Raw genomic sequence first — 13,643 nt, 5'->3', positions numbered from 1 at the left:
TTATCAGACTCCTGAGCAGTTTCCTGTGGGCGGGCTGGCAAACAGGGAGTCGATAACTGAAGAAATTTAGTATATGCTTCTGTCACTCTTGATGGAAAAGAATGTTGGCTAAAAAGGCAGAGTCAGAAGCAGTTCCCTGTTCTCATTTTTAATCATTAGTCTTATGTTTGGCACCTGGATTCTCTGTGCTTTCGCAAGAACCATGGCATTCTGGAGGAGACACCCGTATTTTATCGATTGGCGCTCAGCCGCCAGCCCCCACAGGCACTGCAAGTTTGCCACCAGGCAGAGTTCTCTTTTAATTACAGCTTAAACATAGTGTGTAATTGGGCTGGATCCCAACAATCCTGCTGATGAAAATAAAGATCTTGGTTTTAAGCCAACAGGAAAGGGGTGGGAAGAGCCTAGGAGACAAGCGTGAAAGTCCCACCTCTGCAACCATCAGGTATGTCCTTGGAGTCACCTCATCTCATGGGACAGTGGCAATGACCACAGATCGAGTGAGATAATAGGACCAATGAACTTTGGGGACCATAAAATGCCGTGTTCTTTATACAAAATAGTATGGCCTGGCACGGTGGCTCACACCTGTAATCCCAGCACTTTGGGAGGCCAAGGCGGGTGGATCACCTAAGGTCAGGAGTTCAAGACAAGCCTGGCCAACATGGTGAAACCCCGTCTCTACTAAAAATACAAAAATTAGCCAGGCGTGGTGGCTGTGCCTGTAATCCCAGCTACTTGGGAGGCTGAGGCAGGAAAACTGCTTGAACCTGGGAGGCAGAGGTTGCAGTGAGCCAAGATCGTGCCACTGCACTCCAGCCTGAGCGAGAGAGCCACACTCCATCTCAGAAAAAAAAAATTAGTAATAGTTCACACTGATTGAGTGGTTGTTACCTGCTTTGCATGTATTAGTGCATTAAATCCTCACAACCAACTTACGAGGTTGGTACCTTGGTGTATTATGATTGCTGTTCATTTACATGGAGACAAAGGCACAGAAAGGTTTTGTAATTTGCCCAAGGTCACCCAACTGGTACATTTCTGACCTGGGACTGGAATCTAGGAAGTCTGGCTTCACAGTCTGTGTTCATCATCCCCAAATACAGAGACATCAATTCATCAGTCTTGGAAAAGTAAAAAGCTTTGGCTTTGGTAAGGAAATTCTTGGACTTATGTCCATATCCAAAGAAAGCAGCTGCCCCCAAAAAGCAAGCATCTTCAAACAAGGCCAGGCCCATCTCCAGAACACAGCTGTGGCCACTCAGTAATTAACCATGACTGTGGCTACATTTCTAACCCTCCCTACCCTATCAAAGCCTAAAAACCTATTGGTTGTTGTGGTTTCCAAATTGAGGTCCCAGACCTTCTCTTTCCAGTTGTCATATCAACATAGAAATATTTTGAATCTGAGCCATATGTGAATGCATTCATGTGTTTGTTCAATAAGCATCCATTCCATTCAGGGCTGACCAATGCCAGGCTCTGGGCTAGATGGAGGGGCATATGGGTGCATGAGTCACGTCCTTGACCTCAGGGAGCTCATACACAGAGAGGAAGGCAGAGGACCTAGATCAATAAGCACAGAGGAGCAGCACCTGTCCACCAGAGTGGAGGCCGATCGCTGTCCAAAGATAAAGGCACAAATCAGACATTATCTCTGCCTACCAAGATCTCACAACCTACAGGGAGAGGCAAATCCAGAAATAAATGACTCTGGGAGTGACATAATGCCTTCTCTGGGTTTGCTTTCTCACACCGTAAGGCTTTTTTGCAGAGAGGGGGGTTCTGCATTCTTGCTAAGTTTTGTCTGGGTGGGAGGAAGGAAGCCCTTTATTAGCATCTCAGGGAAGGTTTCCGCCTGTGGCTAGAAGATATCCTCAAGTGTATTCTGTGTGAAAGAACCCCACGCTGAAAATGGGCTTTCCATATGCAAAGAACAGTACGTGCATTTGACTGTGTGGGGGCATCGGGCTTTATGCAAAGATGGTACCAAGATGGCAGCTGTGGTTCATTCCAGGTAGTTGAGTCCATCTTATCTTGCAGCCACATGAGGATAAAGCTTTGACTTTGACAGCAGCAACTGTCCTCCATCCATTTACTCAGTGGATAGTTACTGAGTACTTACGATGTACCAGGCTTCACATTTCTCTCATTTAACAACTTTTAATACTACTCAGATTCGTGTAGAGTACATCGTCTTTGTGCAAGAAAAGTCATCCCACTTTTGACTCAATAGCGGGTATAGTGTAAACCTCCCTATTCTAGAGTGTGTGGGTTGTCATTGCAGCTCTAACTGTGAGACTTTAGCTAAGTCAACCGCTCTGGGCCCCCGTTTTATTTCTTCAAAACAAAAAAGAGTTGGAGAAGATAAACTTATTATACTTCAACCAGGCGCTAACGTTCAGTGATTCTGGTCTTTCTGATGCTTTTCCAGAAGTCCAGAAAGCTTGTCTCCTCCCCCCTCCAGTTACTCCAAGTGTCCTTCTATGTCCTTTTCCTTCTCCTCTTCCTCCCTAATTAAATGAAGCAGTGGTGCCATTCTGAAAAATATTTTCATCTTCCACTTTGCTTCAGTTCATTGGTTTTATTAAATAAGCAAGTTAAAGTCGAGTAGAAACTTGGCATATGTAATTTAACCTTTAGTTGGATTCAGTTTTATTTGGGGTCCTGAAAGATACACAGTCAAGCATATCCTGCATGGTTCCTGGATCCTACAAGGAGGTTATGAACTGAAATAGGCAGAAGAAAATAGAGAGCGGTGGTTACAAGCTTGGATTCTGGAGTCCATTTGTCTAGATTCAAATTCTGCCCCCATTTCCCATTGTGTGACTAAGGGCATATTTCTCAGATGAGAATAACAGCAGCACCTCAGGTAGAGTTGATGAAGCACTTAGACAGTGCTTGGCCAACGTTAATTCCCACAGGAACGGTAACTAGCGCTGTTTCCATTTACTATAGAGCTAAGCGTTTAAATAGAGTTTGTAGATGTGTTTGTTGCAAAACCCTCTCCCATCCAAATCACAGGCGATCCTGTCAACTGTTGTCTGAGTCCAGGAGGACCCCATGTGGCACATGGGGATTGGGGATATCAGTAATTCTGAGTTTGGAAGCAGCAGTGGTTTACAGTCACCTCCACCCCCTTGCCTGGCATCTTCGCTTTCAGATCTATGTCAAGAGATACTCAAGGACCTCCTTCCACTCTACCCTTGAGCCCACCATCTCCCCAGTTGTCCTCCAGACATCTCAGTGGGTTCCACAGAGTTTCTCTCTTATGACAAGAACCCCAAAGCCCATGTCTCTCTGTAGTGGACAAACCACCTCATCTGGAAAATCTTGATTTTGCTGGAAGAACCTTGTTAGTTTCTGTTAGTTACATCTGAGGCAACTGTTTCTGCTGCCTTCTATCTTCTGTGGAGCCAGTTCTTGAGCTGATTCTGAAGCAACAATGTTCCACCCTGGAGATCCCAGCCAAGGCTGATGAAGCCTGCAAGCGACAGCCTGGTAACTCTTGACTATCCAACACAGATAAAGTGCTTTATCTGGCTGGCAAATTAGGTAATCCCAAGAGGAAAGCATCCAGGATGACCAAACTCATTTAACGTGATTCATAGCTTCCCCCAGTAGTACCTGTGGATTGACAGGGTTGCAACTGACACAGCGATTACTGCTAAGCTTCGAAGTTGAGGTTTGTTGCCTCTGCTCCACAAATATAAGCGAAATAATAATGATGATGATAATGAAATAGCACTACCTATAGAAATCCCTAAGCTTGGGTTTAAATGAAGAAAGTTAGGGTTTTATTTTTAAGTATTTTATATCCAACACTAAAGTGTCTGTATGTGTGCAGTCTGGTTGTATTTTCTTTGTAATCATCGCTGTTTATCAATGTTTAGGGTCAAGGAGTAAAAAAGAACAGACGGCTTGCCTTAGAGCTGATGAAGAAAGCAGCTTCCAAGGTAACACATGCATATTGTCAGAGGGAAACAGTTCCACCACACACTCCCACACGCTCTCGCACGTCTAAAAGAGGAAATGGCCAGCCTCTTCCTACAAAGCCCTAAGGTGGAAACGGGGTGGTGAGCAGTTGGTCGCCAGCACAGCACCCCCACTGCAGTGATTAGTCACTTTTTAGTTACAATACATACAGAAACTTGCCACAATGGGGGCAGCAAAATTCAAAAGTTGAATTCACCTTCCAGTCAATAGCATTTGGGCTGATTTTGTTTGAAGGCTAAAATTATAATCAGGAGCTGCCCTGATAACAAGCAGCAGGACCCCTGGAAATTGGATGGGTATTAATGCCATCTAATTCAGGAAACCAGAAGCCTAACTCCTTTGAAGGTTAACTCTGTGGTGCCCGTTTCCCATTTGTTTCCTGTGCATTGATAACAGGGCTGTTTATTAAGTTTATTGCTAGGTTTGGGAATTATTTTGCTTTTGTCACTACATTTAAGTGGTATCTTCAAGTCAGCTAGTTCCTATACAGCTCTACAGAATGGAGGTTACAATGTTGCTTTCAAGGGGCCCCCACCCACACATGCACACACATGCACACATATACATACACACATATGCCCAATGCATGCACAGCCACATGTGCACACTCATATGTGCATGCATACCGATGTCCAAATAAATAGATTTGCAGAAACTACTGTAAATCTACACCTAGACAAGGCACCTTGTAGCCCTTTTGGCACCTGGATGTGCCTCCCAAGGCTGCCAATATTTGCCTTAACGATGAAGACTCCTAAAATGACCATGCTGAATTTTCTTCCTCATTGTTGTCTCTTGAGGAGCTCAAAGTTGCATACAGCAGGAAGTTGGAGCATGGAATGAGAGACCTAAAAGATTGTTCCTCCATCTGTGTGTTATCAAGAGGACACATGACCCAGGAAGAGGGAACCCCCTGATTTGTACTCCAACTCCTGACCCCAAAAGAAACTCTAGGGCAGAAGTAGAAAAGTAACTTAATGGTAGTCATGGAAATCATTGGTTCCAGAGCACCCTAAAATGGGGCCATAAGGGGGCTTCTTGGAAGCTGTGAAATTTGCATCTCTGTAGCCATCCTAGTAGTGAATTGATGTCTAATGTGCTTTATTCTGTATCAATTTTAACAGAGCTTAGGTAAGTAATGAGGAAATACAGTTTTACTGATCTGGAATAGTCATGGCCTGAAAAGTGTTATATGATTCTCATTCTTCGCTGCCGTCCCCTTCTGCTTCTGCTTCTCCCAGACCCTGAACGCCCTGTCAGAACCATGCAAAGAGAGAGCACCTGTGCTGTGCAAGTAGGATGTTGCTGCTGCTTGCCATAGAGTGCGTGTTGGTGTTCAGGGCAGAGGAATCAACAGATGGGCAGGCGGATCACCTAGAAACCATCCCAGTCAGGGCAGGTTTCAGGCCTCAGTTGAGCGTTCATGAATTTCAAGGGCACTATTGACGTGGCAGGGCAATCAGAGGCCTTTTGTAGACAAGCGTGTTGCATAAGAGCCCACAGGAGCAGAACAATGATTTGGGGGCTAACATTGCTGCAGAGATGGAAGGCAGAATCCCAGCAGCAGTCGGGTGAAACCCACCTGGGAAGACTCTCAGGCAGGCTTGTGTTTTCTAGCACTTAGCTTTTCTTTAATGCCATCTGCTCCAAAATAAGAGAAAGGGAAGGTTTTGTTCAGACTTAGGCAGAATGCTTCCACAGTAATTGCTTCCAGAGCTCTCTAGATTTCATTTTTCTAAAGTTAATTTCTTTCTTGTTCCAAAATTCAGGGATTGCATCAGGCAGTCAATGGCCTGGGATGGTATTACCACAAATTCAAGAAAAATTACGCCAAAGCAGCAAAGTACTGGTTAAAAGCAGAAGAAATGGGGAACCCAGATGCGTCATACAATCTTGGAGTCCTGCATTTGGATGGCATCTTCCCTGGAGTTCCTGGAAGGAATCAAGTGAGTAGGACTTGAGACCCACTCTGCAACTAGTCAGTCACTTGATCATGAAGCATTTGTTGAAGGTACACTGTGTGCCCCAGACCCAACCCCAGACACAGTCCCTGTCCTCGAGGAGCTCAGAGGGTCTCGTAGGAAAACAAGATAGTGAAGAGGAAAGGGTGGCATCTAGCCAAGTGCCAAGTGTGTGGCAAATGGCATGACCCAAAGCTCTGGAGCTGGGAAACAGTGAAGGCCAAAGCAGCCAGGAAGGCTTCATGGAGGAGGGAGGTTTGAGCTAGAGGGAAGAGTGGGAGATGACACATGACAGGAATAAGTGTGAGATGGAGCAGAAACTGATCTTGCTAGAAGCAAAGAGAACTAAGTCCAGATAGGATTGCCTGGTGTGAAACCAGTTTTAATAATAATGAAAACACAATGGCAATCTTTAGTGTTGATTAAGCATTTCCTCTGTGCCAAGCACCATGCAAAACACCCTACCATGTGCCCTCTTATGTAATCCTAATTCTCCTCTGAAATAGTTATTAATACCCTGGTTATGTCCATTTTTCAGACAAGTGACTGAGGTTCTGCGAAGTTAAGTAACGTAGGGTCACACACTTAGTGGAGTGAGGACCTGGCCTAGTGCACAGTGGAAGCCCACTCTATTAATAATACTGTTGATAATAAAAATCGTTAAAAATAAAAACAATTCTCATGCCTCAGCCTCTGGAGTAACTGGGATTACAGGCGTGCACCACCATGCCTGGTTAATTTTTGTATTTTTAGTAGAGATGAGGTTTTGCCATGTTGTCCAGGCTGGTCTTGAACTCCTGGCCTCAAGTGATCCGCCACCTCCACCACCCAAAGTTCTGGGATTACAGGTGTGAGCCACTGTGCCTGGTCCTAAGCTCCGCTACATTTAACAAAATGTGGTGAACACCCACCCAGTGCCAGGCACCCTTCTGAACACTGAGGACATAGTAGCAGGCAAAACAGTCCCTGCTCTTATGAAGCTTTCATTCCACCAGATGGAAAAGACAATAAACAAATAAATATATAATAGGAGGGGAGGTGAAGATCAGTGCTATGCAGAGAACTAAAACAAGTTCAGGAGGGCTGCGAGTGGTGGTTCACACCTGTAATCCCATCACTTTGGGAGGCTGAGGCAGGCAGATCACTTGAGCTCAGGAGTTCAAGACCAGCCTGGCCAACATTTTAAAACTCCATCTCTAAAAATACAAATCCTCATCACTAAAAATACGGAAATTAGCCAGGTGTGGTGGTGCATGCTTGTAATCTCAGGCACTCGAGAGGCTGAGGCAGGAGAATCACTGGAACCCCGGAGGCAGAGGTTGTAGTGAGCTAAGATTGTGCCACTGTACTCCAGCCTGAGCGACAGAGCAAGACTCCATCTCAAAAATATATATATATATAATATATATATTATTTATATATATTTTATTTATGTGTATTTTATTTTTTATTTATATATAGTTTATATATAATTTTTTATTTATATATATTATTTATATATTTTATATATATGTAGGATGAGGGGGTGGAGATTGGGAAATGCTATTTTATAAGGGAAACCAGGGAACCAAGGAAGGCCTCTCTCATAAGGTGATATTGTATAGACTCCTAAAGGAATCTTACAGATATCTAGGAGAACATTCCAGAAGGAAGGAGCAGGCAGTGCAAAGGCCCTGAGAAGGAAGCAGGCCTGGTGTGCTAGAGGAGCAGCAGGGAGGCCAGGGGAGTGGAGTGGAAAGCAGAAGAGATGGAGAGGGTGGGAGATAAGACCAGGGAGGAAGCTGACCAGTCTGAGACTCAGTTTCTGCTCTGAGTGAAATGGGAAACCACTGGGCAATGTTCAATGGGGCAATGATGGGCTGTATTTTAAAAGGTTCCTCCTGGATCCTGCCTACCGGAGACATGGACAGGAGCAGGGGGTTCATGCATTGGATCCAAGTGAGAGAGGGCAGTGGGCGAGACCAGGGCAGTGTCAGTGGAGGGGCTGAAACTGGGTTCTACATGTATTTGGAAGGTTGAGGCAGCAGGATTTGCTGATGGGTTGAATGTGGGGTGTGAGAGGTGGAGAACAGTCAGGGATGACTCCAAGATGTTTGGCATTTGTTGCGTTGGAAGAATGGAAGTGGCATTTATTGGGAGGAACAAGATTGTGGCAGCAGCAGATTTGGGGGTAGGAGGGGAAGAATTGGAAGATTATTCTTTTTGAAGCACTGTGCTAAACCTTGAGAATGTGTTATCTCATTTAATCCTTACAACAACCCTTCACTCTAGGTGCTATCTGAAGGCACATTTTTTAGTGGAAGGAAATTAGGTTTGGAGAGATTAACCAACATGCCCAAGTCCACACAGCTATTAAGGAGCAGAGTTGGGATTTGAACCAAGCCTGCCTAACTTCAACGCCCATGCTTTCAAAAAACAATAGCCAACTGCCTCAGAAAAATAAGAGTAATCTGTGGAAATATACCCATCTACATGTTTGTCTTATTTTTTCCCTCTACCTGTCTCTGATGACATAAGAGGCAGTATATTTTTATGCATAGCAAATGTGTGCTAACCCTCCCAAGACATCTGTGAGTGAAGATTTCTTATTGTCACATTCTAATTCTCACCTTCCTACTGGAAATGCAGTTTTTGCACATGAGTTTGAAGAAAGGTATTAAGCAGGGTTAGGAAAGCAAATGCCTGGATTTTCATCTGGTTTGACTTCTGATATAGTCTTCTATCTAGCCTTCAGGGGGTTATGTGAGGATCAAATGAGATGGCAATGGTATTCATAATTACATGTTGTCTTATTTATTGGGTAAACTTAATCAACAGAATAGATGAGGCAAGGTCATACATCTCAGAGGCTGACTTCTGTGATTGGCTGTCTTCCTGGAATTGTTGCTTGCCCTGGTTTTAAAGCTATCATAAGTTATAAGCCTGTAATCATATCAGGCTTAAAGCATCTCACCACCTTGTCTCTGGCGAAACCAGCCCAGCTAGGATGACTCGATGTTTGTTCATCTCTTGTTACAGACTTTAGCTGGTGAATATTTCCATAAGGCTGCGCAAGGTGGACACATGGAAGGGACCTTGTGGTGTTCTCTCTACTATATCACAGGCAACCTGGAGACATTCCCTAGAGATCCTGAGAAAGCTGTTGTGTAAGACTCTGTCAAACGTTGCATTTGAAGGGAAAGCCATATCCTATATTCTCTGTGCCTGAGCATTTTTTAAGTTGAGTTCTTTATTTTTACCAGTTATACATGCATGTAGTTTTAAAAGTCATGTAATTTGACAAGACAAAATTAAAATTTTTAATTAAAAATTTAAAAATAATTTGACAAAGGCTAAACAAGAAATCCTTGCCTACCCCACTTCATCCCACCCCCAGACTCTATTTTCTGCTCCCTAGAATGAATCACTTTCAATCTTTTTTGAAAGATTTATTTTATTTTATTTATTTTGTATTTGTCTCTGTTTCTAAATAACATGCTTATACCACTATTTCTTGGTATTTTCATCCGAGGCATTGTCTAATGATGTCCCACTGCGAAGGATAAAGATGTAGTTTTCTTTGACTCTGCCACCTCCCACTACTCAGCTCACTCATACTTCCTGCCATCTTTCATCTTCCCAATAAGTATATCATTTTGGTTACATTAGTATCAAGGTTTACATTATTATGACCATGTAAATGCTATTTCTAACTGAGCCATGTAGTATACTCTGATTACTTTTCCTTTCTTGCACAACTTTTTCTTTTCTATGGATTGCTACTTATTTTTTATTGTTTATTTGCTAAGCTTTCTGTATACTTATCATTTTCTATGTATTTGATCTCCAAATTCTCCTCCAGGTGCCTGAATTTCCTCTTGGTATGTCCAGACCTATCTAAATATTATATTAATTTAACCTTCTTGGTGACATCCATCCTGGAGTCTTTGTTCAGGACAATGCTGTCATGCTGAGATTAACTGTCATCATTATGGGTATTTACTTTCCCTCCATCTGTGTGTTTTTTGGTTCTCTTCTTTGTCAGACCCCTTTCTTTCTCTTTCTTGGTCTGCACTTAAATTTTGGTGGAGCACATCCAATAGTAGGTTCCTGAGGTATGGTGAATGGGAGGCACATTTTTGAGGTCTTGCATATCTGAAAATGTTTTACAGGAGTTGTCAAACCATGACCCATAGATGAAATGTAGCTTGGTACCTGTTGTGTATGGCTCCAAGAGCTAAGAATGCTTTTTACATTCTTGAGGAGTTATAAAACAAATAAAGAAGGATATGCAACAGAGACTATATGTGGGCAACAAAGCTTAAGATATTTACTATCCTGCTCTTTACAGAAAAAGTTTGTCGACCTCTGTTTTAGGCCACCCTCACACTGATACCCTGGCTCTCCAAAAGATTGTTCTTCATAACACATTTGGGTTCAAATTCAACCTGACCTGACCTTGGTGATAAACTTGACTTAGACTGACTTGAAGTTTTTATCATTGTTATTTAGTATATTTGACAGAACATTCATGTTTTGTGGATTTTCTGTTATCCTCTTGTTAATGATTTCTAGCTTAATTTCACTGTGATCAGAGAATATATTCTGAATGATTCCAATCCTTTGAAATTTGTCAAAGTGTGCTTTATGATTGGTATATGGTCAATTTTGGTATATGTTTTATGGCTTTTTGAAAAGAGTGTACTTTCTGAACTTGTTGGATACAACATCTACATATATATCAGTTACATCAAGTTTGTTAATTACATTATTCAGAGCCTCCCCATCCTTTCTGATGTTTCTTATTCTGCTTGTTAGTTCAGTTACTGAAAGAAGTATATTAAAATCTCCAACTATATTTGTGGACTTATCTACCTCTCCTTTTAGTTCTGTCAATTTTGCATTATATATCTTGAATCTATGCTATTAGATCACATAGATTTAGAATTGTTTTGTCTTTGTAGTTGATCCCTTTATCATTTTACAATGTCTTCTTTATCTCTGTTGATGGTTCTTGCCTTAAAGTCTATTTTTTCTGATGATCATATAGTTATACCTGATTTTAATGTTAGAGTTTGCATGATTTATCTTTTTCCATTTTTTTGCTTTCAACTTTTCTTCATTCTTAAATGTCAATGCATGGCTCTTGTAAGAAGCATGTAATTGGGTATTTGTATTTTTTAATTTTTAAAATTTTGTATTTTTAATTATTTTTTGTATTTTTTAATTTTCATTTTTAATTGGTGTATTTTGTCCATTTACATTTAATGTAATTATGGATATGTTTGGTTTTAAATATACCATTTTCCTGTTTATTTTCTATTTGTCACATCTGTGGGGGGTTTTTTGTGCCTTTTTTTAATCTCTTTTCTTACCCTTCCTTTGTATTAATCAAGTATTTAGAAAAATTATTCTACTTCCCCTTCTGTTAGCTTTTTAGTTATGCATTCTTAAACTATTATTTTAGTAGTTATAAATCTAAAGATTATAACAGACTAGCTCATTACTAATAAACCCCTAATAAATTAGGGAACAAAGCAAAATAGGGAAAGCTAATAATAAGTCAGTAAACATGACTTAATAGAGTACTAGAACTCTTGGTAGAGATTATATTTTTTCATATTGGTGGATATATTTCATTATGTATCTTACATGTCTTTGTTTCCATAAAAGACAACTCCTAATCATTCATAAGAAAGGGCACTAAATGAAAAGCTCTCAGAATGCATTTTCTTTACCTTCTTAACATTCAGTTCTGGTTTGTTGCTCTATAAAAATTCTAACTAGCAAAATATTCCCCAAGTGGGATTTATTGAGAGCATATGAAGAAAAACATTTTACTAAATTTGCCATGGTTTGCGTATTTTCTCTTCCCTTTTTTTTTCAGATGGGCAAAACATGTAGCTGAGAAAAATGGCTACTTGGGCCATGTCATCCGCAAAGGCCTCAATGCCTACCTGGAAGGTTCATGGTAAGCTTGGGATCCACGTTAGAGCAAACTTTTTTCCCTGTCTGTCAGTATAGTCTTATGAAATGGAGTCTAAAAAGGCAACTGAGAAAGCAATTTGCAGGGAAATCACAGCTCCCAGTAATGATATTCAGAGTATCATGGACTGATTGGCTGTTGATTGGAAAACATAGCATTTCCATGTTTAATTATACACAAAAATTTGTTCTCTAGGGGAATTGTTCACACTCATCAAGTTGAGAAAGATATACAAATACATTGATTTCTCTTTCCTTTAAGCTTGCCCCTCTTGGTTTTAGAGTCTGGTCTGGAGACAGCATAGGGGATCTTAGGTGAGACTCTCTGCTTTTTATTTCCAGGCCACAGAAAGTCCAGAATTTCTACCTTGTTCCTAGCAAGAAGAGAGATCAGTGTTTAAGGTTCAGGCTACCTCTTCCATAGATGTTTTACTGCATCTGCCATGACTAGGAGCCTGGGATTGTTGGAAGTCCAGTATCCAATGGCACAAACAAACAGATGCCCTCCTTCCTAACCTTCTGGTGGAGTTAGCAAATCTCATCTTGTTCTTTATGGGATGAAACATGGTGTATGAGGACCCACAAATGTTCCCTGTTTGCTGTTACTCATAGATTTTACAAATAAGGGACCCCTCTCCTAACTTGACCAGTCTTCTTTCTTTTATTTTTTTCTATCAGTTCTAGCATCCCATTGTTGTTTTAACTTGGGTCACATTTTCTTGGCTGCTTTATTGCCTAAATGATGTGGATATTTCAGTAATAACTAAAAAAAGTCCTCAGTCCACTGCCTCAAAGACATTAGATGAGACTCAGCATTGATCATACTCTGATTTGAACCTTAATTAAAAATTAAAGTGTAAGTTCAAAAGAATGACATTTTCCCTTTTAGTCCATGGCTGCACACGCAACCAACAGATAGCATCTCAATGAGTAAGAATCTTAAATTAGAAAGTGTAGGAGAAATGAGGCCAATGAAGAAAGCACCAAATGCAAATTTTTATTATCATCATCCTGTGAAAGTTTATTACCTGTGGCCTCACTTTGCACAATCAAAAAGAGATTTTTTTCAGAAAGTTACTGTTTCCCCATCGTAAATGTACCTTACAATTTTTGTGATGCTTTATCTTGTTTCTCAAGTGAACTTCAGTTCATAAAACTCCCAAATTTGACTTTAACTCATTCTCTGCTTCTCGCTTTCCCAACCTCCCACCCTCTGCTCCCTACAAACTTCTTAGGATGAACTAAACATTCAGATATCGGAGTGTTTATTTTTGGGGTTTTCCCAAAGGAAGAGCACTCCTGTAAACACTCCTCCCCAACCCACCCCTGCCCCCATGATGTCTGACACTGTTTTTCCCATAGAGTCTTTGTTAGTTCCTTAGCTTTCTTGCCTACTTTTGTTGTTTTGAAGCTTTTTTGAGATGAAGTCTCACTCTGTCACCCAGGCTGGGGTGCAGTGGCACGATCTTGGCTCACTGCAGCCTCCGCCTGCCGGGTTCAAGCAATTCTCCTGAGTAGCTGGGATTACAGGTGCCCACCACCATGCCCAGATAATTTTTGTATTTTTATAGAGAGGGTTTCTTCATGTTGGCCAGGCTGGTCTTGAACTCCTGATCTCAGGTGATTCACCCACCTTGGCCTCCCAAAGTGTTGGGATTACAGGCATGAGCCACCGCGCCTGGGCCCTACTTTTGAATTTAATATCACAAAGCACTTTAGCAT

General features: G+C 41.5%; 1 protein-coding gene across 8 annotated transcripts in view; it reads left to right on the top strand.

Moving 5' to 3' along the window:
- Positions 1 to 13,643, top strand: part of SEL1L3 (SEL1L family member 3) — a 144,043-nt gene that overhangs the window by 75,258 nt on the left and 55,142 nt on the right. For 6 of the 8 annotated variants that reach the window (XR_008547467.2, XR_010156498.1, XM_063809442.1 and 3 more), the window contains exons 14-17: positions 3,894 to 3,956; positions 5,766 to 5,942; positions 8,976 to 9,103; positions 11,824 to 11,907. Coding sequence is in view for 6 of the 8 variants with exons in the window: in XM_063809442.1 (XP_063665512.1) it covers positions 3,894 to 3,956; positions 5,766 to 5,942; positions 8,976 to 9,103; positions 11,824 to 11,907 (452 nt within the window). In the remaining 2 variants the exon portion in view is untranslated. The remainder of the gene's footprint in view (positions 1 to 3,893; positions 3,957 to 5,765; positions 5,943 to 8,975; positions 9,104 to 11,823; positions 11,908 to 13,643) is intronic. The other 2 variants (XM_024356057.3, XM_063809441.1) reach the window with 1 other exon arrangement.

This window comes from Pan troglodytes, chromosome 3 (genome assembly GCF_028858775.2).
Source record: "Pan troglodytes isolate AG18354 chromosome 3, NHGRI_mPanTro3-v2.0_pri, whole genome shotgun sequence".
NCBI lineage: Eukaryota > Metazoa > Chordata > Mammalia > Primates > Hominidae > Pan > Pan troglodytes.
The sequence above is the reverse complement of the archived record's forward strand: the minus strand, read 5'-3'. Positions and strand labels throughout refer to the sequence as shown.